The sequence below is a fragment of the Lepidochelys kempii genome, chromosome 25, assembly GCF_965140265.1.
Source record: "Lepidochelys kempii isolate rLepKem1 chromosome 25, rLepKem1.hap2, whole genome shotgun sequence".
NCBI classification, from domain to species: domain Eukaryota; kingdom Metazoa; phylum Chordata; order Testudines; family Cheloniidae; genus Lepidochelys; species Lepidochelys kempii.
Window position 1 is genome coordinate 8,531,393 of NC_133280.1, and position 27,922 is coordinate 8,559,314.

Consider the following 27,922-nt stretch of genomic DNA (forward strand, 5'->3'; position numbering starts at 1 on the left):
TGCCTCTTCCCCCAACAAATCATGTTCATCTATGTGTCTGTGATGGGCTTCACTCACCTCGCTAGCGCCCCCTGCTGGCTGTCTCTGGGATTAGCTCGGCAAGGCGGTGCGCTTTCTTCTGGTGATGTCTTGCCTCTGTCACTTCTGCTCGTGGACCCGTCTCGTTCCAAGGACCACGGCGTCCTCTTCAGGACACAGCCCTCCAGCTGTGCCATACTCTGTGCTCCCCACCACCGTCCCGCTCCTGGTGGGGGAGGTACCACAGTCCGATCGTCCAGCCGTTTCCTCAGTGGTGAGTGGAGGTGAGGGGGGACCCAGGCCTGCCCGCTACTCCAGGTCCCAGCCCAGGGACCCTGTAGGCAGCAGCCATGCGCTGCGTCCCCTCCAACCTCTCAGTCTACTTCCCTGGGCCGCTTCCCCACAACCCCAGCACCTTCTCCTGTCTTGTCTCAGGGCCTCAGCATGCCAGTTTTATCAGTCAGCTAGGAGCTCGCCCTCACTCCCCTGATCCCACCCTGCACTGCTCTGTCCGAGGTGCTAGCTTTCCTCCTCCTGCAAGGCAGCCAGTCCTCCCTCCTGGAGCTCCAGGGAGCAACTGAATTTGCTCTGACCTGCAACTCTTCTTATATGGGCCTGATTGGCTGCTCCTTGAGCCCCTCTTCTATTGGCTGCTTTCTGCACAGCCTTCCTAGGGCTCAGTTAACCCCTTACCGGCCAGTGTGGGGCAGGTGCCCCATCACAGTGTTTGACAATTTTGTTCTTTACTATAGTTGGAACCAATTTGTCTGTTACTGAAGTTAGGCTTACCCACCTGTAATTGCCAGGATCGCCTCTGGAGCCTTTTTTAAAAGTTGGCTTACATTAGCTATCAGCCAGTCATCTGGTACAGAGGCTGATTTAAGCGATAGGTTACATACCACGGTTCGTAGCTCTGTATTTCATATTTGAGTTCCTTCAGAACTCTTGGGTGAATCTCATCTGGTCCTGGTCACTTATTACTGTTTAATTAATCAATTTGTTCCAAAACCTCCTCTCATGACACCTCAATCTGGGACAGTTCCTCAGATTTGTCACCTAAAAAGAATAGCTCAGGTTTGGGAATCTCCCTCGCATTCTCTGTAGTGAAGACTGATGCAAAGAATTCATTTAGCTTCTCTGCAATGGTCTTGTCTTCCCTGAGTGCTCCTTTAGCACCTCGATTGTCCAGCGGTCCCACTGCTTGTTTGACAGGCTTCCTGCTTCTGATGTACTTAACAAAATTTTTTTTGCTTTTAGTTTCTGTATCTTTTGCCTGTTATTCTTCAAATTCTTTTTTGGCCTGCCTTATTAACTTTTGCACTTGACTTGCCAGAGATTAGGTTTCTTTCTATTTTCCTCAGTAGAATTTGACTTCCAATTTTTAAAAGATCTCTTTTTTTCTCTAACTGCCTCTTCTACTGTGTTGTTTAGCCATGGTGTCACTTTTTGGTCCTTTTGCTGCTTTATGTTTTTTTTTAATTTTGGGGCAGACATATAGTTTGAGCCTCTGTTATGGTGCTTTTTAAAAATTTCCATGCAGCTTGCAGGCATTTCGTTCTTGTGGCTGTTCCTTTTAATTTCCATTAAACTAGCCTTCTCATTTTTTTTGTAGTTCCCTGTTTTGAAGTTAAAAGCTTCTGTGGTGGGTTTCTTTGGTCTTTTCCCCCCTACAAGGGTTTTTAATTTCATTACATAATCGACTCTATTACTGAGTGGTTCAGCTATATTCACCTCTTGGACCAGATCCTGTTCACCACTTAGGACTAAAGCAAGAATTGCCTCTCCCATTATGGGTTCCAGGATTAGCTGCTTCAATGGACAGTCATTAATGGTGAGAGAAATTTTATCTCTGCATCCCACCCTGAGGTGACAGGTTCTCAGTCTGTGGTTGTTGCGGTCTCTTATTGCCCTGCATGGAGAGCAGACTGAGACTCCAGTTTGTATTCTTAATGCATGCATTCTGAATCTGGATCTCAGGGTGTGTCTACACTTAAAATGCTACAGCAGCATAGCTGCACCTGCACCACTGTAACGCTTCAGTGTAGACACTCACTACAGTCTTCCGTCGACCTAGCACTGTCTGCACCATGGGTTAGGTCATCTGAACTGTGTTGCTATGGGGAAGGGGGGATTTTTCACACCCAGAGAGACATAGCTATGCCAATGTACGTTTTCAGTGTAGACGCCTAGATAAGCACCTTAGACCTCTATCCAGTCTCAAGGAGAAGCTCACCAGAGTTCTCGCTTTCCCTCTTCCAGATGATACACCTGTGGCCACAGCCAAGAACATGCCCGGGAACAGCGCAGACCTCTTTGGGGATGGGGTGGTAGAAGACAGCAGCGCTACCAATGGGAGACTATGGAGGACAGTTATCATTGGGGAGCAGGAACACCGCATTGATCTGCAGATGATCAAACCCTACATGAAGGTGGTGACACATGGAGGTGAGGTTTAGGAAGACCATGGTGTCTCAGAAATGCACTGGCCTGCCGGCCTTTCTTATAGTTGCTTCTTGGGAAGGTGGGGCTGGAAGAGATGTAGCAACTGCATGGGCGGCGGGTGAACCACAGGCTCAGGGAGGCTAACTCCGGCCTGACTCTCCCCTTGTGGCCAAGGCCCTGCCCCTCTTCCCTCCTTTCCCCCGTCAGAGCCCAGAGCCCCCCCAGCACCAAGCAGGCAGCGCGGCCCCCAGTGCCCCCAGCCCCAGAGTACCGGGCGGGCATGTGGTGTGGCCAGGGATGGAGAATGGGCAGGGCCACGCAAGGCTGTTTGGGGAGGCTCAGCCTCCCCCGGCCTTTGATACCCACCGCCCATGAGCAACTGGTTGTCTTGCCCATCAGTAAGGAGAGCCAGTTCCCCATATCGTACGAGGCAGCTATCCCACTCAGCATGGCACCATTCACATCACTAAAGCCGGTTGGGATTATTTCGACTAAACTTTTTTCTGACGACACTTTGCAGGACAGGGCCAGTTTCAATGCACGGCCTGTTTGGAAAAATGTTTGGGGAAAAAAGTTTTGAAATTGTCAAACCATCCTGTTTTGACTTTTGCAAAGCGAAAAGTTCCCCTCGTTTGGTCCAAAACGACTTTTTTGTTTCAAAATTTAAGTTAATTCGTAGTTCAATGTAAAACAAATTTTTAAAAGGTTGAAACCGAATGTTTTGGTGGACCTGAACTGGATGTCTTGTAGATTTTTCATTTGCAAAAAATTTAAATATTTTGACTTTTCGTCCCAGGACAGGATAAAATATCAAAAATCTTCCAGGGATGGGGAAACCATTTTCTACCCAGCTCTGTATATCACCCTAAAAAACCTAGCTACATAATAGAAAGCATACAGGAGCTGATGGCAGCAATAGGGTCTGGTCCCCCTCAGAGGTGCGGGACACCCCCAACTAACACGGAAGTCAACTGGAGCTGCAGGAGCTAAGCAGCTCTGAAAACCAGGCCCTGGTGTCTCAGGTTGGACACGTAGGCACTAAGGCACCAGACATAGTGGTCACTTCTGAAAATTCGTGGCTAGCAATGAGTCAATGGTACAGCCAGGAATAGTGCTCCTACTCCTGTGCCTTGACAGCAGACTATATTTTCCCCGAATACAAAGACTGGTTTATATCCAACGACTGAATAATGAGCTGACCATTCTGAATAAGGGGCCTAACAGAGCATGTTAAGATCCAATGGGAAGCCGTTGTTGTTCGTCCCCTGGGTAAAAGTTTCCAGGACTGGATCATAAGTTGGGCTCTCTCAGTCGATGGCCTCTACCTCTGGAATCCAACTTCCTTGGGAATTTGCCAAAATCCTCATGGGCACAACTTTGTGGCACACTGCAAGCCATAGTGATTTTCAAGTAAGCCCTGAGCTGCTCCAGCAACAGGAGCTTCATAAAGTAATACAACAAAGCAAACATCGCATTGCATCTCTCCCGGGCTGTGATCCTGCATAGTTCCTCTTGCATGGAGGTCAGTGGGAGTTCTGCGCAGGGTCAGGACACCTCTCTGTGGACGGGGCCATGTCCCACAACACAGCATAAGCACAGGCCTGGCTGCAGAAGCACTTAGTTGTTTTCCGTTTTGACCTCCTGCCTCTGTCTCACTCAAGTGGCCATGCTGTCCATCTCTTTCTCTATTAGGGTACTACGGAGAAGGTCTCAATGCTATCATTGTCTTTGCTGCCTGCTATCTCCCAGACAGTAATCTAGCTGATTACCATTACATCATGGAGAACCTCTTCTTGTAAGTGACAACGCCAAGTTGCATGATGGAGGGGAGGCAAGAAGTGTCCCGGGTCCCCAGGTAACCTCAGTATCTGTGCCACTCACTGGGACTTTACATGGAGCACCTCATCTGGGAGACTAGGCAAGGTGGAATCCATGCCAGCTGTACAGGGTGCTGCTGTGTATCTGGCTGAATACTGCTGGATGACCTGTTGTCCACAGTGTCCTCCTACCTGCCCAATGATCCAAATTCTGACCCAACACCGATACCTCAAAGCAGCTTCACATATAGCATTGATGTGCGCCCATATGCTGGCCAGCAATAAATGCCTGCCCAGAGTAGGAATTATCCATCTGAGACTATTGCTGTGCAAAGGAACTTATGGACATAAATGTATGGACCACTGTACTTGATCTCTAGGCCCCACCTAAACACACCCCTTCATGGCTCCTGCAAAGGTGCCTCATGGTGGATTTGAAACATCTTCTCCAAATCCCACAACCCACAAAGACAGACAGGTCAGATTTTCAGTTGCAATGTTCCTTTGAACCTTCTTGTGGCCAAATACAGTGACCTGAGTCACAATACGGAGTCAGAATAGATTGGAGAATGATCAGCATGGTGGGGCTGGGAGAGAGGGTGTACACAAATAAATACAGAAACCCCGCAGTATGTATTGAAGCTTCAATCCCTGCAATCCCACTCCATGGCGGCTTTGGATTTCCACCTGATAGGTACGTGATCAGTAGCTTGGAGCTGCTGGTGGCCGAGGACTACATGATCGTGTACCTGAATGGAGCCACACCACGTCGGAGGATGCCAGGCCTGGGCTGGCTGAAGAAATGCTACCAGATGATAGACAGAAGGTGAGGAATGCCCTCTACGGGCAGGTTATTTCCCTGATCATCCACTGCACTATACACCCAGCTTAAGGCACCACCAAAACAATGCAAAGGAGCCTTAGTGTAAATGTGACTCAGTCCCACAGCTGTAAAGCTGAGTTTGGCTCCTATGCACCCACGTAAGGTATGTTAGGACTGGATGCATACAGAGGATGGGGGAGGGATAGCTCAGTGGTTTGAGCATTGGCCTGCTAAACCCAGGGTTGTGAGTTCCTTGAGAGGGCCATTTAGGGATCTGGGGCAAAAATTGGGGATTGGTCCTGCATTGTGCAGGGGGTTGGACTAGATGACCTCCTGAGGTCCCTTCCAACCCTGATATTCTATGATTCTATGACCCCACCTATAGGGGGTGGTACTTGAACACTACAGGTCCCGGGGGCATGACTCCATCCCTCCTAGCAAAAAGGGGACAAAGTCAGCAGAATTGTTTCTCACCTGGTATCATTCCACATCTCCCATGCGGCAGCAGGGACTCTTGCAAAGTGATGCACTGGGAAAGCCAGCCTGCAGCATTAAATGGGCACCAGTGGGAGGAACTGTCGGGCCTGCTTCCTCCTTACACTCACTGGGTTGTTCATTCCTGATTACCGGGTTCACACTTCACAACCCAAGACAAGGGTGCAGCATATACAGACCGCGGGGTCCATAAACAAGAAAATGAGGATCATTTTCACATTAGACTTTGATGCTATTTCGTCCCTTCTATTGGTTATATTTCACAGGAGTATTAAATACAAGCATGTATACCTGTAGTAACAGAGAGACACACCTCGGTCAAAGTCAATTTGATGCAAAGGAACTAAAGAGTATTTTACTAACGCTCTGTACTATAAAAAGTATTGTTTCCTCAGGCTCCCCCATCTCTCTTCCCCTGGTGTCTATTGTCTCATACTTAGATTGTAAACTCTGGGGCGGGGACTCTCTTTGTGTTCTGTGTTTGCACAGCACCTAGCACAAAGGGGATACTAATAATGGGTGTCTCCTTGGAAGAAGTAAGTAAAAAGAAAAGGAGTACTTGTGGCACCTTAGAGACTAACCAATTTATTTGAGCATGAGCTTTCGTGAGCTACAGCTCACTTCATCAGATAGAATTTCTTAGTCACGCTATTTTAATCTATATTGTAGAAGCCAGATCCCTGGCTGGTGTAGATCAGCATAGCTCTGTTGAGTTCAGGTTTGGGGATGCTGCAGACAGCTGATCAGTTGGGGTGTCTCCATTTTCAGGTGTCCCTGGTGTCTAAATAATGGAAGAATCATTGAGCCAGAGAGAACAAGCAGGCATGAGAATGACTCTGTAGCCTGGTGGTTAGCACGCTCCCCTGGGGGGTAGAAGATCCAGGCCCCCTGCACCCATGTCGTTTTTTAATTTAGTCAGAGTAGAACAACTTCAATAGGAGGGATTCCCCACAGCAGAGTATCCCATAGGCCAGCGGTTAGGGTGCTCACCTGCACAGGTGGAGGGGAGGGCAAGGAAGGGTGTTTCCCCCCTCAAACTGCAAGCCTCAGGGGCAGGCAGTCTGAGTATGGGATGCAATGAGTTCTGCAGAGATGGGAGAGGTGCTGCTCCCTGTTTGCACTCTTGAGGCAGCCCGTCAGAATTGTGTTTATAAACAGAGTGATTAGCAGGTAATTAAGATAAGAAAGGGCTGTTAGGGTGTTTCCTAAAGTTAAATGATCTGCCCCAGCTTGGCGAACTGCAAGTAGCCTAAAGGATAGAAAGTAATTGTAGAATTTTCTACAATAGTTTCAATTCTTGTATTCAATAATAACAAAGTTACTAGGTTTCAGAGTAGCAGCCGTGTTAGTCTGTATTCGCAAAAAGAAAAGGAGGACTTGTGGCACCTTAGAGACTAACCAATTTATTTGAGCAGAAGCTTTCATGAGCTACAGCAAGTGAGCTGTAGCTCACTAAAGCTCATGCTCAAATAAACTGGTTAGTCTCTAAGGTGCCACAAGTCCTCCTTTTCTTTTTAACAAAGTCACTAATATCTTTCTTTGAGAGGAGAACTGATTTTGTAGACAAAGGAAATGCATCCGAGGGGCAGCCGTGTTAGTCTATATCCACAAAAACAACAAGGAGTTCGGTGGCCCCTTAAAGACTAACAGATTTATTGGGGCATAACCTTTTGCGGGTAAAAAACCCACTTCTTCAGATGCATGGCATGAAAATTACAGACACAGGCTAAATATACTGGTACATGAAGAGAAGGGAGTCACGGTACAAGAGGAGAACCAGTGTTGACAGGGCCAATTCAGCCAGGGTGGATGTGGTCCACTCCCAATAACTAATGAGGAGGTGTCCATACCAAGAGAAGGAAAATTGCTTTTGTTGTGAGCCAGCCACTCCCAGCCCCTGTTCAAGCCCAAATTAATGGTGTTAAGTTTGCAAATGAATTGTCGCTCTGAAGTTTCTCTTTGAAGTCTGTTTCTGAAGGTTTTTTTGTTGCAGGGTGGCTACTTTTAAATCTGTCATTGAATGTCCAGGGAGATTGAAGTGTTCTCCTACTGGTTTTTGAATGTTATCATTCCTGATGTCTGATTTGTGTCCATTTATTCTTTTACGTAGAGACTGTCCAGTTTGGCCAACGTACATGGCAGAGGGGCGTTGCTGGCACATGCTGGCAGATATCACATTGGTAGATATGCAGGTGAATGAGCCCCTGGTGGCATAGACGCCAACTCCATGGGTGCTCCGGGGCTGGAGCACCCACAGGGAAACCTAGTAGGTGCTCTGCACCCACCGGCAGCCAAGCTCCCCTCCCCACTCCACCTCACCTCCTCTGCCTCCCTGCCTGAGTTCGCCATGTCCCGGCTCCTCATCTGATCTCCCAGTGCTTGGCAAAACCAGCTCCAGGAGGGAGGGGGAAGGAGCAGGAACGTGGCGCGCTCTGAGGAGGAGGCGGGGAAGAGGCGGGGCTGGGGCAGGGACTTTGGGGAAGGGGTAGGAATGGTGGGGGGCTGGGGGTGGGGAAGGGGTGGAGTCGGGGCGGGGCCGGAGGCAGAGGCGGGGTCAAGCACCCACCAGGGCGAGTAGAAGTTGGCGCCTATGCCTGATGGTGTGGCTGATGTGGCTGGGTCCTCTGATGGTGTCGCTAGAGTAGATATGGGGACAGAGCTGGCAATGGGGTTTCTGACAGGGATTGGTTCCTGGGTTAGTGTTTCTGTGGTGTGGTGGAGTCTCTGTACCTTGAAGTCTTTACACCACGATTTGAGGACTTCAGTAACTCAGCCAGAGACTAGGGGGCTATTACAGGGGTAGGTGGAGGAAGTTCTGTGGCCTGCGAGGTGCAGGAGGTCAGACTAGATGATCACGATGTTCCCTTCTGACTTTAGTAAGAGTATCTGAGAAAGAATAGACATTACCATTTTAAAACTAACCAGTGTCCCATAAGTGACTTGCCACAAGAGGTCAGAACATGTTAGTATTAGAGCTGAGCGAGTCTAATATTTATTTAATTTTCTTTCTTGAGATAGGAATTCGATACTGGGCTCCTATCAGAGATTTCTAAGTTATTATCTGCAAAACCACTAGAGTTTTCAGCTGCCTAAGTAGCCCCTGGAATCACGGTTAAAGTTGTGTCCCCCACCACCACCACCAAATCTGAAATAGCGCCCTTGGGGGCAAGCACGGAATTTGTGAGTCCCCCACCATTCCACGCGTGGCCCTGTTGGCCTGACTGGAGCTGCCCCCACAAATATAGAAGTTAAATTTCGCCTATGCTCACCAGAGAGGTGGCAGATCCCTTCTCCTCCTCCAGTGAAGGGGCACTTGAACCAGGGTCTCCCACATCCCAGCTGAGTATGCTAACCACGGGGTTCAAGGTTATAAGGGAGCCCCCCCACCCCACCCCACCCCACTGGCTTGTTGCTGAGAATCCCTGGCAGAAGGAGGCACCTATCTCCATGAGAGGGGCAGGACAGGGCACCTCCCTCTAGCTAGCTTGGGCAAGGGGCCACCTAGACACTGGCTTTTGTGATTCCCATTCTGAGGCGCCTGTCTCTCCCCATTCATTGTATAGGGAGCCCAGGCCCCAAACTCAGGCTCTGTGAATCCCAGCGATTTTCAAGGCACCTAAACGTTAGAGGACACTGAGCACTGCCTGCCGAAGACCCTTTGTGTGACTAGCCTCTTGCTGCTTTAGGACTAGAACAGATTTTCTCTTTCCTCTTCCAACGGACATGGTGGAAGCCCTGTTATCATCAGAGTGTGTAAAACAAGGCCTGGGTGAGGTGCTGAAGAATATACTGTAGGAACATTCCTACAATAGCTAAAGGCATCAGGACTATGCCCTAGCAGGTCTTCTGCTTCTCTAACTTATGTGATCCTGTGGGCCCAATTCTGCCCCGACAACCAGAGTAAATCTCTGAAATCCACGGAGTCCCACGGGGCCCTCCAGGAGTTTGGAAGCAAGCCCTTTGCATCTAACCTCTCACCTCTGGCCTTTCCACAGGCTACGGAAAAACCTGAAAGCTTTGATAATCGTGCACCCTTCATGGTTCATCCGGACAGTACTGGCTATATCCAGACCCTTCATCAGGTGAACAAAGAACTCTCCCGCATCCCAGTGGGTTTTGGAAAAGCTATTAAACCTCGTGTCAATCTCTACATGTTAGAGAGCAGGGTGAGGGCTACACAACACGAGGGGGATTATCCCACCTACGTCACCCCTTCCTCTGAATCACCTGGGACTGGCCACAGAAGAGAGAGGATACTGAGCTTGCTGGACCTTCTCTCTGATTGAGCCTGGCAAGCCCTGTATTCCTGTTACCCTACTGAGGCAGCCAGAAAGGGAGGCTGGATTTTTGTGGCAGGAAATTTACTCACTGGGAGTGGGGAAAGGTGTCCCAATGCTGCTGGAAGGGGTTTTTTTGTTTGTTTGTTTTTATTTTTATCAAGTTCTTATAACAAATAAAGGAACAATTGGCCAGCTCCTGACTTGGGTTGGGTGGGTGCTCTAGCAAGGAGGACTCTAGACCAAATTCTCTCCCCACAGAAGTTAGTGGTTCTTTGAGAAGTCCCAGATGCCTTAGCCCCAGCCTCTCCCGGTACAGGTCACTGCATAGACTGGTGTAAAAACTCATAGGATTGGCACTCACAGCTCACCCCCAAGCCATCCTCTCTCAGCAAAAGTTACTGTCAAAAGGGTGGAATGAAGTTGGGAGCAGGAGAACCCCACTCTAGGTGTCTGAAGTGTTTGTAGCCTCTGGCTAAAGAGAAGCCTTCGTTTTGGGTCATATCCCAGTTGAATTTAAATCAACAGCAAAACGCCCACAGATTTCGATAGGATCTGGATGTATGTCCCAGATAGTCACTGTTCTATGAAGGGGGAAGTCAGAATAAGCTCTCAAAGGGTGTATGTTCTCTTCCTCTGTCAGTGTGAAGTTTATCAATAAGATCCAGTACGTTCACAGTCTGGAAGAACTGGAGCAGACTATCCCCATGGAGCACGTCCAGATTCCTGACTGCCTCCTACAGTAAGTATCACAGGGACCTCTCACTTGAAAACTTGGCAACTCTGGAGGCCACAGTCCATTAGCTCCTCACCACGTGCACCTCTTTCCGGTGCTTCAGAGAGGAGGGATGGTCCTGTGATCACGGCTTGGCATTCAGGAGGCCTGGCTGTCGTCTAGTCCCAGCTCTGCCACAGACTCATTGCTTGGCTTTGGGCAAGTCCTACCCTCTCTGTGCCTCAAGCTTCCCCATTCCTACCGGCAGAAAATGCAAGAGAGAGAACACATTAACTCTTTGTATTCTGGAGCCATTGCTTGCCCCAGGCTCTTTCGGCTTCAGAGTGAATGCTGTGTTTTCCTGGCGGTGACATTTAAGGAAATCTATCTTGTTCATTGCAGGTACGAGGAGGAGAGAACCAAAGCCAGGAAAGAAAGGTAAAAATCACCTTTTGGGGGGAATGGGGCTCATATTGTCCTAAAGCTTTCTCCTGTGGGAGTTACAGCCAGTAAATTCTGTGTTCCTCATAATCCAGGCAACCCATTTGGTCTGTATTTGACTTTTACTGATATTCATTCAGAACAGACACAAGATGCAAAGGGAGTAGCTGCTTAAACCCCAGACTTTCCTATAGGTTTTAACTCAACCTGATAACTTGTGTGAAACCTGCCAACTGCCGAGTCCCCACTAGGATTTTACCTTTGTTTAGCTAACTTGAGTTAACAATGTACCACTTTCACTAGTGAAGATGCCCTCTGTGGTAAATTCAACCCCCACCTTCCATCCATAGGAAGAACCTGTCCCCCAACTCTGCACAGAAACAGTCCCCCAGAATAAACCTGCAGGGGAACTATTGAGCCCGATTCTCATCTGGGAAAGGGCTTGTCTACACAAGGAGTTGTTCCTGCTTAACTGTCCCTGACTAATTCTGTGTGTGGATGCTCTTATTCTGGAATGCCACACGTGGAGTTAATCAGGAACCACTTCCTGTCCAGACAAGCCCTAAAGCCTCTTTAAGGCTGTTTCACCTCACCACGGTGGTGTAAAGTGGCAGGAAAGGTAATTTATGCGCTCTTTAAGGCTAGAGAGGTGTAAAAGGGCCTTACTATAAATGAGAATTGGGCCCATTATAGCCTAGTTTGTTTTATTTCCATGTTTTAAGCCATCCCATCCGATAAAAAAAAATACTGAATTAGGATATATTGCCACAACTAATGATAAGAGCATACATTATCATTACAGTACCCTATACTAAAAGCAGAGGGGGGTATGGGAAGGAAGCAAAGCTAGCTGAGTTAGCATGCATCCAGTGAGGTTTATTAAAACAAAATGCCTCATCATGCCGGGGAACCTACGTGGGACTCACTACCACAGACAGAACAAATCAAATGTTAACAACCTGGGAGGAGGAGCTCTTGCCATGGGCCCGAGCCACGGTGACCATTCCGGATCAAAAGCACAACCCAAGTCAGAACTGTGCCCCCGACTTGCAAACTCTTACACACAAGAAAACTTTGGCACGCAAGTACATCCACTTGGTGCGCCCAAGTAACTTTATCCATGTGAGTTGTCCAATGAGTTCAGTGGTATTATTCATGTGCACAAAGTTATATGAGTGTCTGCAAAGTGGGGCCTGTGTTAGTCCCCAGTTCAGCAAAGCACGTAACTCCATCCCTGTTCGGGACAGCTCTTGATCACATGCTTAATGCGAAGCACATGATGAAGTCCCTTTGATTTTGATGGCACTTGAGCATGTGCTTTGTGGAACAGGAATGGACTTACAGGTGTGCTTAAAGTTAAGCACACGCTTCGGTTGTCTCTGGCCCCCTTTCGTGTTTGCTTTCAGCAGATATTTTTATTTATTGCAGAAATGTTTCTCTGAATCAGAACATTTGTGGATGGAGGAAGCAGGAGATGTGATATATTCCAACTTTAGTCAGGCTTTTGATACATGACCCTCTCATAAACAAACGAGAGAAATATAACCTAGACAAACCTACTAGAAGGTTGATGCACAACTGATTGGAAACCTGTACTCAGAGAGAAGTTATCAATGGTTCACAGTCTAGCTGGAAGGGCGTATCGAGTGGGGTCCCGCATGGATCTGTACTGGGTCCAGCTCTATTCAATATCTTCATAAATGATTTGGATTATCGCACAGAGTCCATTTTTAAAATTTGGGATGATACCAAACAGGGAGGGGTTGCAAGCACTTTGGGGGACAAGATTAGAATTCAAAATGATCTTGATACATTGGATGGCTCTCTCCCTGTTGGCCACACCCTGCTGCTTGGGGAGAAGGGGCGGGGCCTCAGGAAGAAGGGATGGCCCAGGGGGCAGGACCACGGTTCTGGTGTCGGTCGGCCCCCCCTCACTTTTAGGAGGGGCCACTCACAGCCCTCCAGCCCTTTAAAGCCATGCAGTTCCATGGACCCTTCACAGTTAAGGAGCTATTGAAAAACTGATCAGTGTTTGAAAATGCATGTGACTGCATACTTAAATAAAAGCCTATTTACCTCTCTCAGGGCTTGCCTGCCCCCCAAAATCATATCACTTTCCCTGTACTGCTAAAGTTCAAATCAGTACAACCCCCCTCTAGTGTGGATACAGTTAGACTGGTATGAAAGGGGCTTATACCAGTCTAGCTTATTCCTGTACAGAAAGGGGAATAAGCTAGACCAGTACAAAGCACCTTTATAACCAGTATAACTGCATCCACTCTACAAATGTAACTATTTTGGTTTAAAAAAAATCACCCCCTAATCGAAAGAGTTATATCAGTGCAAAACCTGTGTGTAACCCAAGCCTAAAGGTCAGTTTCTGCCAGGCCTGCATTTCTCTGCACTGGTTTTTGGGGTGAAATCCTGGTCCCACTGACGTCAATAGCAAAACTCCCATTCGGGTCACGGTTTCACCCATGGAGTAAGAGGCTACTCCACAGAAGTAAGGTTGCCAGACTCTAGCCCCAAGTTATTAGAAGTAATTAGTGCGGTATTCCTTTAAATTGCTTGAGCTGATCAAACCAAAAAAAAAAAACCTGCAAGATCCTCTAAAGCCCAAAAACAGCCACAAACGTAAAATTAGAGCAGCCAGCAGTCTCAAAGGGCTAGTCATGGGAGAAAAGATGACTCACTCGAGTAACGGCTGCAAGATCAGGACCATAATGAGCAATATAGGTACATAGCGCTTTACATCTTCAGAACACCATACGTACCATAAAAGCGAGATTGATCTGTAATAAGCGAGGAGAAATGGAAAGGTCTGGATCTCGGTATTTGAATAGAACCATAGATTTCAGGCCAGAAGGAACCATTAGGATCATCTAGTTTGATCTGTTGCATAACAATGGCCCAAAGAACCCCTCCTATTAACTTCTGCAGCAAGCCAAATCCCGTTGGGCGGAGACACAGCATCTCGTTCACAAAGATGTCCGGTCTTGATTTAAAAGCCGCATGAGCTGGAGAATCCAGCGCATCCCTTTCACGTTGGCAGCTCCCACTCGGTAGATTTCAAATACATTTTATCATTACAGGGCAGAGGAGAAACAAGAAATGGCAGAGAAAGACAGGTAAATACCCTGCACTTGTCGGTGAGCTGCATGCCATGATGCTGCACCTCAGCACCTGCCTGGTTCATTGTTATCAGTTCTGTTCCATTGAAAACCTGGTGTAATGTTGCCAGTAGTGGTTGAAAATATCGTGATAAAAGCTACCGGGGAAAATCTAGCGAGCAAATCAGCAAGATCTTCAGAAAGAAAAGGAAGGGCACACACTTGGCCATGTCACTTAGCGGGTGCATGCGTCAAGAAGGTTCTAACCCTATTAAAGACCAGTCTGGTCTTAGTATAACCAACAATCCTATTGTGTAGCAGCTCACAAAGTCAATTGCTGCCATCAAACCCCATGCCCCAGTGCTCGTGATTGCTCAACTGTGTGTTCAGGGACCACAGTGAAAAGACAGCATGTTAAAATGCAGATCCCTCCTGAGTCACTGCAGCCAGGGAGCTCTGCCCTAGATAATCCCGGGACTCACCCAGGGACTCGCATATCAAAGGATGTGAAGCCAGGGGCAGAGCGTGTTGTTCTCGGGAACCAAGAGATGTAGGGTTGCCAACTTTCTTTAATTTCTGAAAACCGGACCCTAAAGCAGGAACGCCGGACCCTCTGCCTTGCCCCACCCCCTGCCTCGCCTATTGCCCTGAGGCCCCACCCCCTGCTCCACCTCTTCCCCCGAGGCCCTGCCCCTACTCACTCCTCTCCACCCCTCCCCTGTCACTCACTGCTCTCCCCTCTCCCCCTTCCTCATCACTTGATCCTCTCCACCTCCCTCCCCTCACCAGCTGGCCTCCCTCTGCTCTGGGGCTGGGTCGGGAGCTGCAGTCCCTGACACAGATCCTGCCTGCCCATGAGATGCAGGTAGGAGGCAGTCCTGGCTGAGCAGGGGCTGGCATGGGTTAATGACCCCAATGCCTCCTTCCCCCACGGTAACCAGACTTTTGGTGTCTGGTCAGTACATCTGACCAGACACTGCACAGGTTCCCTTTCGATTGGACCGTCCGGTTGAAACCCGGACACCTGGCAATCCAAGATTTAGTGAGAAAGGAAACGAGGGACTTTTGGAATCCATCCTGTCCCCGCAGAGAAATGAACGTGAGGTGCAGGGTTTTGTTTAAAGCCAGAGATCATTTTGATATTGAACCTGCAGTGCTAAGCGAAAGGAAGCAGGGTCCATGCCCTGGCAAGCCCTGAGCGGGGATAGGAAATTGATTCTACCTTGCTCTTAGCCCAAAGGCAATGAATAAAGGGAAGAGAACTTTACAAAGCTTTATTGCCCCACAGCCATTCAGCCCCCGTTTTGGGTAAGATTGAATTCCTTATGTCAGCCTGGGACTTTGCCTTTGCCAGTCTCTCCCTCCCATTTACACCAGGAAAAACCCCACCCACATGTGTAGGTCAAAATCTTTATAGAGATAAACGTGGCAACAATCTCCTAGAAACAGGAATTTGCAGAGTGGTGCAGCTGACGGGTAGCTCTCTGAAACGCCACCCTCTGAAACTATCAGATGGCCCTTTGGGGAATGACCTCAAAACACAGCTGCGTGATTCCCGGGCATTTTGTAATTGCCCAAGTTAGCGAATTCTCTAAGCCTAGCACCATGCCTTGCTGTGTCACCTCCCCCCAGGTCCCAATTCTGATGAGCCCTACTCCTGTTCTAGAGACTGAAATATTTTCTGTACTGTGGCAGTATAAAGAATACATGGATCAGCTTGATCTTTCGCCATTATTGGTTTTCATCTGTCTGAATAGATTCCTGGCAGTGCTCTTCGACTTCACAGAGCTGGAAACACCCTGTGGTCAGGGACTGGAGCCAGAGAACCACAACGTCACACGGAGTGGTCTCCTGACATTCTGTAGCGATGTTTGTCTTTATATTGCACTGCTGCAAAGGAAAGGGCCAAATTCTGCTGCCAGGGAAAGCTGGGCAACTCCTTTGAACGCCTGGGTGCAGCTCGGAGCAGAATATGACCCTCCAGCATCATCACATGTGAATGCAAAGCAATGACAAATGTCAGCCTGCAGTGTCAAGACCTGATTGTGTGACTGCTTTGGCTCTGACTCTATTTACCAGAGTCTCTCCTTTCTACTCCTGAAGGGGAAGGTGGGTCTTGCTACTATGCCCTCCCCAGGGTAAGATCAAACCTGGGAGAGTCCACTGGAGCTGCCTGCGTCCTTCCAAAAAACCACACGAGACTCTAGGGCTGTTAGTTGAGGATGACAGGCGTGTCGTGCAGATTTGCTTATTCACTGCAATGTTTGTCTCCCAAGCAGGCCTGCGCTGCCGAGGGAGGATCAGGAAACCAGGTTGGAATGAAACCTACTTCTAATTCGGAATTTAAAATTAAGCCGATGTTCGCCGAGTGGGGCCAGGTCTACGCTCAAACGTTGACTCAGCTATGTCGCCCAGGGGTCTGAGAGATCCACACCCCTGCACGATGAAGTTAAGCTGACCTAACCCCTAGTGTAGACGCGCCCTGGCTGGCGTTCCTTAATGCTCCCACCATCCTCAAGCACAGAAACACCTGCTGGAGACACATGCATCTCGTTGATGGAGTTTAACAGCAGAGAATCGTGTGGCCCATTAGGAAGGGTTGGGCTAGCATTAGCGAGTCCTTGAGCTGCTGGGTGGAAACACTGGGCTTTGAATGAGCTTTCGCTGCAGAAAAGTATGTATTATGAGATGCGAAGAGTGGTGAGCCAGGGAACTTTTTATCCTCTCCTGCCCTGCTACCAGAGAGCGAGGCTGGGCCAGTCAGTGTTTGGCCCCGAGTAGCGGCCTGCATTGATTATGTTTAAGGACTGTCCCCCAAAAATTACTGTAACCAGTTAGAAATGCTCATTAACATCAAGGATAATACAACCGGTCAAAGGAAACAAACATCAACCCCTAAAAGTCTACTGGACAACATGCATAATGTTTAAAAAGTGGAATAGCTGTAATTTACAGCGCATAAGGGAACGTATAGATCACAGCATAGGAAATACCTAGCATTCTTAAGGGCCACGTTAAATGTGACCATGCCACCCTTTGACATCAATGGACTACATGCATGAATAAGCACAACTTTGAGCAAATAAAACTTTGCAGTTTTGGACCCTCAGTCCTTATTCAGGCAAAATGCCCATTGAAGTGAATAGGAGTTTTGGAAAAGGAATACCGTGATGAGATGGCCTGACGTGTTTGGCTTGCAGAATTTTATGGAGGATTAAACTCACATGTATCCATATTCTTTGGGATGCTTAGCTATTTGGCTTTCAAGGCATAAGATTTATTACAGTTTTCCCTCTAAAAATGTCCCTGTCTTTCTCTCTCCTCCTAGCATGTCATGAATAGAAATAACGAGGAATGAATGGAACCGGAGAATGATGCAACCTGGCAGTCACCCACTGTAAATGCCCTTCCTGGTACAAGATCTTGTCATCTTCTCATTCCAACTCCTGTAAGATCAAGGAACCTGCCTCCCCCGTCTCAGAGATGCAAAGTCCTTTAAAGCTTCTGGAAACATTTTATTTAAAGAAAGAATAATCCAATAATAGCACTTTCTAGGACAGGATGGTTTGTGGCGAGAGATAAGCAGTGCAAACGTATACAATATTTCCTCTTAGCACGTAAACATCACCCCGTAGTCCATTACAGCCACCAGCTCAAAGAAGAGGTCTATTTTTTTTAATGCATAAACCCCTTCCCTAACTTGCTGCTGGCCAGCACTGTGCAATTTTGCTTTCAATTGTTCGTCAGTTTCCTCCAGGTAGCGATTCCGATGGCCGTGGGCCTATGTTCGCTAACGCAGGAACTGGGAAGAGCAAGTTTTCCTCCCTTACAGATACGGGGTATGTTTCTTCCAGTAGATGTTACGTATCCACCAAGCCTTTGGCCAACACATTTCCCCCATCCCTGGCTCCCGCACCTCGGGATATCCTTGCTGGTCCAGCTCTCTAGCTAACTCATGGTGAAACTTATCTATGAGTGAGTGCGATGATGTTTAATTTGTCCTGTCCCTCTTCATAAGGCTCATGCAGATAAAAGACTATACTCTGAAAGAAGGCTCCTCTACCTCGGATGCCACCTTAGCCAGAATCCTTCTATACGCACCTTCTCACATCATGGCACAAAGAAAGACCTATTCTTATGAAGGAACCTTATGGACTGGGAAGTTTTTCACACCTCTTCTTTACATAGATGATGACACTGGACAGTCATCCACTCTTTATACCTCCTATTGCAAAAAGAAGCTGCTAAATGTTCCTACATTCTCTTCCTGGGTGGTGAGAGTCTTGTCCGAGCAAAGGGCGGATTGCAGCGTGACCAGCACAAACCTAGGTTGGGAAATCTTGCAAATACGAAGACGGGGAATTGTATGGACATGCAGGCGCTCAGCTCAAAAACAATGCAGACATGGTATCGGGACTTTAACACGTGGTTTGGGGGCTCATGAAGATTTCTGAGCAGAGGAGAGAAGAATTTGAACAAGCATAAATCGGGCAACCTAATTTGTAAACCCCTGTCTTAGCCCAGGGTCAGCCTATGCAAACAATGTCACACGTGCACAAGGTAAAACCCCTTATGGATGAGTTCTGAAGCTGAAGAATTATCTGAGAATCTCAGTGGTCAAGAGACATTTTATAACTGGTGTCCCAGGTGGATCTTATGTACAGAGCCCCAACAGTCCAGCTATTCATTACCATTTGAAATTAATGCCACTTCACTCTGCTGTAAAACCCCACAGGAGGGCAATACTGGCAAAGCAAGATTTTCTGAACAGAGGAATCAGCTTTCTGTAAAATGCAGAGCGTTGCTTTTTATACTTTCCTATCATTAACAATGGCAGAGGAGCAGAGAGTATGCTAGCTAACCATATACTTGCCAATGTTCTTATCTTCTCATGTTCTGCATGTTTCTCCTATATTGTGGGCAGAAGGTTTTCAGTGGGATGCATGACTCTTCAGTCATGGATTTATTTACTGAGCAGACGTATGCATGGAAGGAGAGGAGAACTGCACTGATATCATGAACCACAGAAGAAGAAGATCTTGATGCTTTCTCTTGCAGGCATGTTAAAAAGAAGTAACAATTCATTTGCCGAGCATTCATGAAGCCACCTGGCTTCCTGGAAATTTCACTCTTAGCCAATTGCTGGCGTGGAGGTCAGATTTCTGTGCTACAAGCAAAAGAAAGCAGCACTTCAGGGTTTTTGGAATTTGAGTTTTACACTAAATAAGACAAAAAAAAAGAACATTTTGCACTAAGAATTCCAAAAACTCGGCAGTCACTTGGTTTCAAGGCAAGAAGCAGTCATCAGAATATGGGAGGGTTAAGCTGGTCCACAAAGCAATGTGCACTCTCACAAACAGACTGATCCAAAACCCATTGGGGTGCATAAAAAAACTCCCCCTGACATCAAAGAACTTTGGAACAGACTCAGAATAAATCATTACAGATCTTGCTGTAGTACAGAACATGTGAATTCCCCATTCCCATCAGAAATTCAAGGGCCTAGACTTTTATTTTCATTCTGAGAACACTTTCCTGCATTTCAGTGGAAGTCAAGAATGCAATAAACTGTATGATATTGAAGGATGGAAGGGAGTTGTAAAGTCATACCATGGGCAGTTGGGTAGAAAATTAAAGAGATGTTTGAAATCCAACCCCAGAAACCTCCACCACATCTGTAGTAACTCCAACACTTCAGCAGAAATGTTCACAACATCCCAGTCAGTGGACTAACACTGTTCTGGCACACCTTCTGCTGGGGGGGAAAAACACCCACAGATTTATCTTCCATCTTGGGACCTTGAGAACTAAAACGTTGATCGTGAATAGTAACCACAATAGGTGACCTTTTTGAAACACCATCATTTGCAGCGTTAGCAGAGAAACCACAGAAAGGATGGACCTGGAGATTGAAGTATTAGCACCTTATGAGGTAGGTCCTCCAGACTGGGGTTGAGGTTTCAGGATATTAAAATGTACATCATCTATTTCATTTGCACAGAGAGGGAAGGTAATTCGTTGAAATGGAGAACGTCAACTTGACTTTCGTAAAACGAGCTAATTTTTTTTAAAAAATACACTTTCTGGTAGAGTGATCTTTAAACAGGATATCCTAGATCTTGTTTTAAAATGTGTCGAGAGATTTTCCTGCTTCCCAGCTGATGTCTATATAAGGATCTTTTCAATATGAAAGAAACCGACTGTACAGGAGAAAAAGTGAAACAGACGATACACACAGTGCTGTCAAATGCACAAAGTAAATTTAAAAAAAGAGACAAAAAAGTGTCAATCACTTCTTTCAGCTGTCCCGATTTTAGGTATTATTTGTAACCCTAGTAGCTACAAAAGTCTGAGATGGAAACGTGCCATTCAAGTTGGCAGTATCCCTTTACCAAGATATGCAGCCACATATCTAAGACTGGTATTGACTGCCTTGTGCGATTTTAAAATGTTTTCATACATCAATATAATATAAGATCCCTAGACTGTAAAAATACTCCACACAAAATGGCTGCATTTGTTTTAAAAAGAGCATAATGGGCTGGATTCGACTCTCAATGAAGACAATAGAAAGACTCAGTGAATTTCAAGGAGGGTTGGATTTGGCCCGCCAAAAGAGAGAATCGGAATGGCAGACAAAGTTTCAGAGAGCGCAGGGATCTGGTATAACCGCATAGGCCTGGAGTCCTCAACCAGTTGTTTAAAAACTACAACAAAACATGCTTTAGTAATAACACTTCACGAAGTGCCGTCATACTGGACAGCTCTACTTCTTCGGTAGTTGAAGGCATTTAACATACCTGGGCCTCACAGCAGAACTAAGATGTGCAGGTATCTGCTGTAAGTTACAAATTGTCACGTGGCATCACGTAATGCCATGTCAGAAGTCTGGTGGCATTACTCAAGCTCCACTCTTGATGTTAACGATGTCCTTAGAAGCCTTTGGTGTATTTATTTCCGTGCATCTTCACTATTACTCTCTGCTGGAGAAATCTATCGATGTTGATAACAATATTACTTTCCGAGGCAAAATGGATCTGCCATTCAAAACGGTTACACCTGGATGTGATGCTGCTATATAGAATACCAACTGAAAAGAGTGCTGGAGGTAGGGCAAGAGATTTCCTTGCCATTGACTGAAAGAGACCTGACAGTGAGGACTTTAGTGCCTTGCCTATACTAGAAAGGGTTTAATGGGATAGCTACACGGGTATAGTTACACTAGCAAAAAACTCTCGTGTTCCTGCAGTTTTTCAATCAGGTCCCCAAACAAAATCAGCTAGACCAGCAGAAGCAGCAACTGGCGGTTTAACTGCATCTACTTTAGGGCTTTTGCGGGTCTAAAAATGTAAAAATTGCATGATTACTATACCAGAAACACGTCTAGTGTAGACCTGGTCTTATTCCTGCCTTGTAAAGAACCTCTGAAGAGTAGCTGTTTTGACTTACGAATGCTCTGTATGATACCAAGTAACAGGTGTTATCAAACACATTTTCCTGGGTGAGGCAACTCCTGGACTTGTGTGCATTAGTTCCAATATTGAGTCCATCCAGAGCACCATTTTTGACGGAGGGAAAGGGTATCTTACATCTGTGGCACCAGCTCCAAGAACAACAAGAAGGTATTGCGCTCACAGCTACTAGTGGTTGAATTCTACCATCCATGTCATGGAAAACCATAAACTAAAATAATCAGATTCTGGTCTTTATATCGAGATAGTTAAAGGGCAGAGTCTAAAACATCCTAATTCAATTTTTAATGTATTCATGCATACTCCCTAAGAGCCTGCTCCAAAGTCTATTAAAGTCAATGGGGCTCTTTCCTTTGACTTCAGTAAACTTTGGATATGGGCCATAGTGAAGGAAACTTTTTTGTTTGTTCGTTTAACAGCTTCAGTGATTTCTCTCCAATCTACTTGTTGTTCTGCTGTATTTTACTGACAGCCCAACGAAATCAGTAGAATGAGGTAGACATGATCAGTCCTTCTGAACTGCAGATATTTTTTCCAGGGTTAACCAGCAGTCATCAACAGGGTTATGCAATCAACCTACTGTGTCCTGGCATTGTTTGAATGTCTCTAAATTCAGGACTATCCAATAGTTTTTGTTTTGGTCCACAAGACACAGGACCCAAAATGGACAGAATCTGGGATCTAATCAGGTTAGAAAACGAATTCAATTTCTTCTCTACAGTCCTGTGTAAATCTGAGCATCCGTTTAGAGCATACCTCATGGCAATTTTTCCATCTACTTTTTCCAAAGACTCTTTGCTTACAAATGTGTCTACATGTTGGTAGAGAAAAACAATATTCCTAAGTGTTCAACATTCTTAAAAGCAACACTCATCTATTTCACCGTCCCGGCTAGGGAAAAAGAACAGAGTTAATACAAGAATGGTTGCTTTAAACTGATATGGGCTTGACAGCAGGAGAAATAAACAGGCAAGATTGCTTTAAAAATGCAGACACACGTTTTCTTTTGTATTTCCATACTAACTGGCAATCAAAAATATAGCATGCTACTGTGAAAGTGAATTTTGAAGCCACCATAAGAGGGGGTTATAATCAATCTCAGTTTTCTTCCTTTGCAGTGCGCCCTCCCGCCCATACCTATGTGTAAAAATGTGTGAACTGTCATTTTTCTAAAGTGTTTGAATTTAGGTGGTTTATGCTAGAAGACCTAGACGATTGTTAACTATGTATTATTATTATTTTTTGCTTTGTATTCTGCCATACAAATCTGTGGATATTTAATTAAAATCAGAATGACCCTTAAAGGAAAATGCCTCTCCTACATTTTGAGTGCATCTAATTTCACTGTTACATGTTTTGATGACAATGTGGCCTTAAATGTAAAACCCGGAGAAGAATCTCAGTTTCTTTGGATTAAGGACCATTTTCTCCTATAAAACAAGTCACAAGGTGCCAGATTTCTAATGCTGAGGCTGCAAGGTGAATCTCTCAAAATGCTCTCACTAAAAATATAGTAACTTTCCTTTACTATATCAATAACACTTTGCTTCAGAAGCGGCTCATGGAAACACTGTCCCATTAGCTTCGCGTCACCTACTCTGTGAAGAACCATACTCTGCCACGAAAACTAAAATTTGAGAAGACCTGTTCTTTGTATATTTCATTTGCAGCCTAATTGACATAAATGCTTCACCATTCAGTCACAAGAGAGTCTGTTATAAACCAGCATATATATCTAAGATGTCAGGATCCTAATTTGAATGCCAAAAATATTTTTAAATTAGATATTTGCATGAACATAAAATGGAAATTAATATCGTCGTAAACCAAACATTGTTGGATGTATGTTGTGAAAAACTTACCATGAAATCCATAGCATTTAATGTGGGTACAAGCTACTATGGCTACATTTGGGTTACACGGGAGCAGAAATGGAGAGCAGAATTTGAGCAGAATGGGATCCATTTTTTTTTTAATATTGATTTACAGAGCGTCTATCACTGTAACCGCTCTATATAACAACTAACATTCTTCTGATAATTTGTCTGATCCCATCTCTGATTTTAAATTCTATTTCTCTCCAGAGAGCTGGTACGAGCAGATGAAATACTGCGCTTAGAGAGTGGTGTTTTAAAGCTGAAGGCAAGTTGGAGTTGGAAGTAATAGTGTACAAACTTCTTGTTTTGTCTATTTCCAGAGACGTAACCACGGTATGCTGATTGAAGTAATGTTGTGTAACATGCTGTCTGAGACAAAACCACTGCCTCAGGGGCAGGGTCACATGTTACTAGGATCTGAATCACTTCTAAAACATTTCAAGTGGCCCTTCACCAGATTGTTACTAACCTCACTGTTTTGCCAGCAGAAGAATTTGGGTCAGTAGTGACAAAAAAGGAGGCCAGGAATCCTGGGTAAGTATGCTAATCACACATTCTGACAGCAAGGAATGTGACCAGCGCAACAGATAAAGTTCGAAAGCTCCCCTACATTATGACTACACAGTGCAGCTGAAACAGGATTAACTGCTACTCTACTGAAGAAACAAAGTGTTGCAATCAGAAGGCAAAATGTCCTTTCTCGGAAAAACACACACGGTTTGCGCAATCTTTGCTGTATTTTTCCATAAACGACACTGATTTCTTCTATGCAGCAGACTGCTTTAGCGAGTTTATATTCTTGTTTAGTATTTATTAAGCACTGCCAGTATTCTCTGCACCAGAACTAAAAAGATGACCATCTCTGGGACAAAAAACGTAGTCTGAAAACTGGCGCACAGAAGAGGAGATTCACTGGAAAGCTCAGAAACCCTGTGGGGATATTGAATTGTACTGGGATTTAGGGGGGAATTAGGTTGCTCATTTCACTTAACCTGGGAAATACTGGGAAACACGATACTGGGATTGTGAAACAGATGACTTTGCTAATATTTTCCTTAGGTGCACATTTGCAGGCCATCACTCCCTTCCTACATAAAAAGACATAGGTCGACATAGCTATGGCACTCCGGGGTGTGAAAAATTCATACCCTTGAGTGCCAAAGTTAATCTAAGCAAACCCAGGTGTAGCGGGGTGGTCACCCCACGCCGGCTCTGACGGGGTTAAAAGCAGCCCTGGAGAGGGCTGTGGCTGGGAACAGCTAGGCTGATGGGGGGAAGCAGCCACAGTGGGGGCCACGTCCCAGTCAGGGCCCAGCTGGCCCTGATAAGAGGGCTGGGGTCCAGAAACTGAAGGAGTCTCACTCCAGCCCTGGAGTGGGAAGGGCTGCTGCCTGGGAGCAAGGTACCTGAAGTGGAGAAGTGCTGGAGAAGGGCAAAGGGAGCTGGGGCGCTCCAGCCTGGTAAACCCCCAGGCTGCAGGCCTTGTTAAAGGTCCAAAAGCTACCGGGGCTGCAGAGGGGCAGCCCGGGGATAGGCAAAGGCAGCAGATCCTAACCCCTTGCCAGGGATGAGTGGCCCTTACAGACTGCAGCCTGCCCCAGCGAGCGGGGGCTAGATGATGACTGGCAGTAGCCACTGAGGCAAGGTGGGTTTAGAGGGTTGGGGGTTCCCCTGGGAGGGGAGACTCAGAGTGAGGGGGTTCTGCTGGGGAACCCCAAGGGAAAAAGGACACCGGGGTCCAGAAGGGACACGGGGACAGCAAGACGCTGGCCTGAAGAGGGCGCTCCAGGCTGGAAGAGCTAATTCCCAAGATGACCAGCAGGAGGTCGTCGCAGCGCTTCACCGCGGTGTAGACATGGTTGGAGGTTGATGGAAGGATTTGGGCTACCATCATTTGGGAAGATGGATGTCCTGCATCAACAGAACAACCCCGTCCAGTGCTGTGTGAAGCGTCTATGCTATGGCAGCATAACTTCCGCGCTGGCGTAGTGCCCCTAACGTAGACGTGGCCTCAGGGACAGTAAAAGACTAAATCTTAATGAGAAGGCCACAAAAGGAAATTAAGTCCAAGTCAGTAAGCTCCTTCCGGTCATGTGTCCATCTTGACCCTAGAAGTAATACCCCATGGGGGGCGGGTCTTAGGGTGACAGGTGCGTGGGACCTGACAGGTCAGGGACGGGGCCAACGTTTGATTGATGGTAAGCCCCTTATACTACTAAGCTCTGCCATAATCAGCACTTGCCAAAGCACTGTAGGAAACAATCCTGCCAGGCTCTGGGATAGACTAGATGACTTAAAAGTAATCTTAGACAGATTAGATTTTTATGGGTAAATGTTGGAAAACGTCCATTTCACCGTATACACACAAACCGGTGAAAAATATTTCCATTGATGAGGATTGAAATGTAGAGACAGGCAAGATAAGAAAAATGCTAAGGACATTTACTTAGTATATTTGGACATGTGATGTTGACTCCCCCTTATTCCCAATTTCATGTAACCGTGAACATTTAAATTGATAAAAATTGGAGGGAAAAATGCTTAAAAATAAACATATTATCCATCAAAATTACAACAAAATAAAAATCAAGTTCTGCCAATCCTACCTAAAAGATTGTGTCTGTCGCTAAGGTCTATGAACCGGCCCACATGGGGTAGATGAAAGGTTTGAGTCCCTCCTTTCCTTCTCAATCAAAAGTCACTTATTGTGGTTTTGCCTTCTGCCTGTTTAGAGAGAGCATGGAGTTGGACATTTAAAACAGGCTTCTCTGGTGGAGGCATTAATGAGACGTAGAAGAATGGCACGTCCTATTATAGCTCAAATCCAAATCTGCCATTTTAACCCAAAACTACACTGTGTGGCAAATCTTGCTCAGTTTAGTTTCATTAAAAGGGAAGCAAGTCCACAGACATCTATAACTTTAAGCATGAAAAATATCACGCCAGACCATCCGAAAATTCATAAAGCATGATAAAAACAAAGCTTTGCCCCCCAAAACATATACCAACTACTATAGAAATCATTTCATTCTCAAGCCTTAAAGTGACACTTCAACATTTCCCATAATCTTCGAGGAGTTTTGAAACCCTTTCTACCCAAATTCCCACAAGAAAAGAGCTAAGTTCCACCCCAACCACCACCACTGAAAATTCACCTTCACCCCACCTGTTTTATGTCAATATTGTTTATTTTAAAATTAAGGTAGCCCAGGAATGAAGCAACATGTTTGATGATGTACATTATTATCAGATATATGTCATGATAGATGTTTTCAGCCTAACACCCCATGCACAAGACAAGATTCCCTGCCCCAAAGAGCTTACAATTATACACCGTTAATACCATGAGTAAAGAAAATTTCAACACTAGGGGAGATTAATGAAGTGACAATGCAAATGGAGAGAGGGAAAGCCTTCAACGGAGTGTTTTATGTTTATTTTTGGTGCGTCACATACTGGAACTTTGGGCTGTGCTCGTTAGCTTCTTGGGGTATTTGCGACATTTTGTGTATTTGACTTTTAGTCCTACTATAGGCAAGAGCAGTCAGGGGCCCTGGGAAGCATGAGAGTGGAGATTCGTGAAAGAACACTGACTACAGAAGAGAGTTTTGAGAAGGGATCCAAAGGAGGAGAACAAGCTAACACGTTGTTGTTACAAAATTCATTGTTGGGTTATTTTCCTTTTTAGTTCCTTGGAAAAAGCACCACGTTCTATATAAAATGATCTGCTTTCACATACAATTCAAACCAGTTCCAAAACTTTAACTATCAAAATATTTGAACCCCCTTAACTATTTGTAAACATTCTTAATACGCAAGTAACATAAGGAGAGGTAACATATTCCTTATCTGTGTGAGGAGAGTTGGTGGGAGATATTTGTAGGAATAAAGTGTCAGTAAATAGACAATTTACACACAGGGAAGAAAAAGGAAGTTTCAGATGATCCAGCAAATAATGATACATTGAGAAATGTCATTAGTGACGTTTTAATTAAAACTTTTCATGTGTTATGTTTGAAATACGACTATGCAAACACCAGATTACACCAAACTAATGCACTACATTGGTATTTTTATCTCTGGCACAGCTTCCCAGCCCAGGGGTGCAGGGCAGAGGACAGGTGCAGTGAGCGTGGGAAAAGCTACATGACCCTAGATCCAATTTTGGGGGAGATCCTCAGCAGGTCATAGCTTCTACTCCACTGAAATGGGACTATGACGATTCACCCAAGTGGAGGATCTGCCCCCTTGACTCCCCACTGCAAGTGTTGTGCTGTGCTTAAAGTGATGGGAGTACGTTGGGAAACACTGATCTAGGCCTATGGGTGACATGTGCAAACCACTCAACCTGCGCATGTTGTTTGCGACCGTCCATAGACGTATATCATTGGGATGGGCAGACCTCCTGTTCACAGTGGCTCAGATTCTGAGTGTG

The 27,922-nt window shown here is 46.0% G+C and overlaps 1 protein-coding gene across 8 annotated transcripts in view; it reads left to right on the forward strand.

The window, feature by feature from the left end:
- Positions 1 to 24,259, forward strand: part of ATCAY (ATCAY kinesin light chain interacting caytaxin) — a 38,723-nt gene extending 14,464 nt beyond the window's left edge. For 5 of the 8 annotated variants that reach the window (XM_073323909.1, XM_073323906.1, XM_073323908.1 and 2 more), the window contains 9 exons: positions 2,278 to 2,463; positions 4,153 to 4,255; positions 4,972 to 5,103; positions 9,591 to 9,677; positions 10,516 to 10,614; positions 10,990 to 11,025; positions 14,121 to 14,156; positions 16,415 to 16,450; positions 17,467 to 22,920. In XM_073323909.1, the coding sequence (XP_073180010.1) occupies positions 2,278 to 2,463; positions 4,153 to 4,255; positions 4,972 to 5,103; positions 9,591 to 9,677; positions 10,516 to 10,614; positions 10,990 to 11,025; positions 14,121 to 14,156; positions 16,415 to 16,450; positions 17,467 to 17,476 (725 nt within the window). In that variant the 3' untranslated portion in view covers positions 17,477 to 22,920. Of the gene's footprint in view, positions 1 to 2,277; positions 2,464 to 4,152; positions 4,256 to 4,971; positions 5,104 to 9,590; positions 9,678 to 10,515; positions 10,615 to 10,989; positions 11,026 to 14,120; positions 14,157 to 16,414; positions 16,451 to 17,466; positions 22,921 to 23,807 lie in introns of those variants that run through there. The other 3 variants (XR_012156159.1, XM_073323904.1, XM_073323905.1) reach the window with 3 other exon arrangements.
- Positions 24,260 to 27,922: the final 3,663 nt, after the last annotated feature.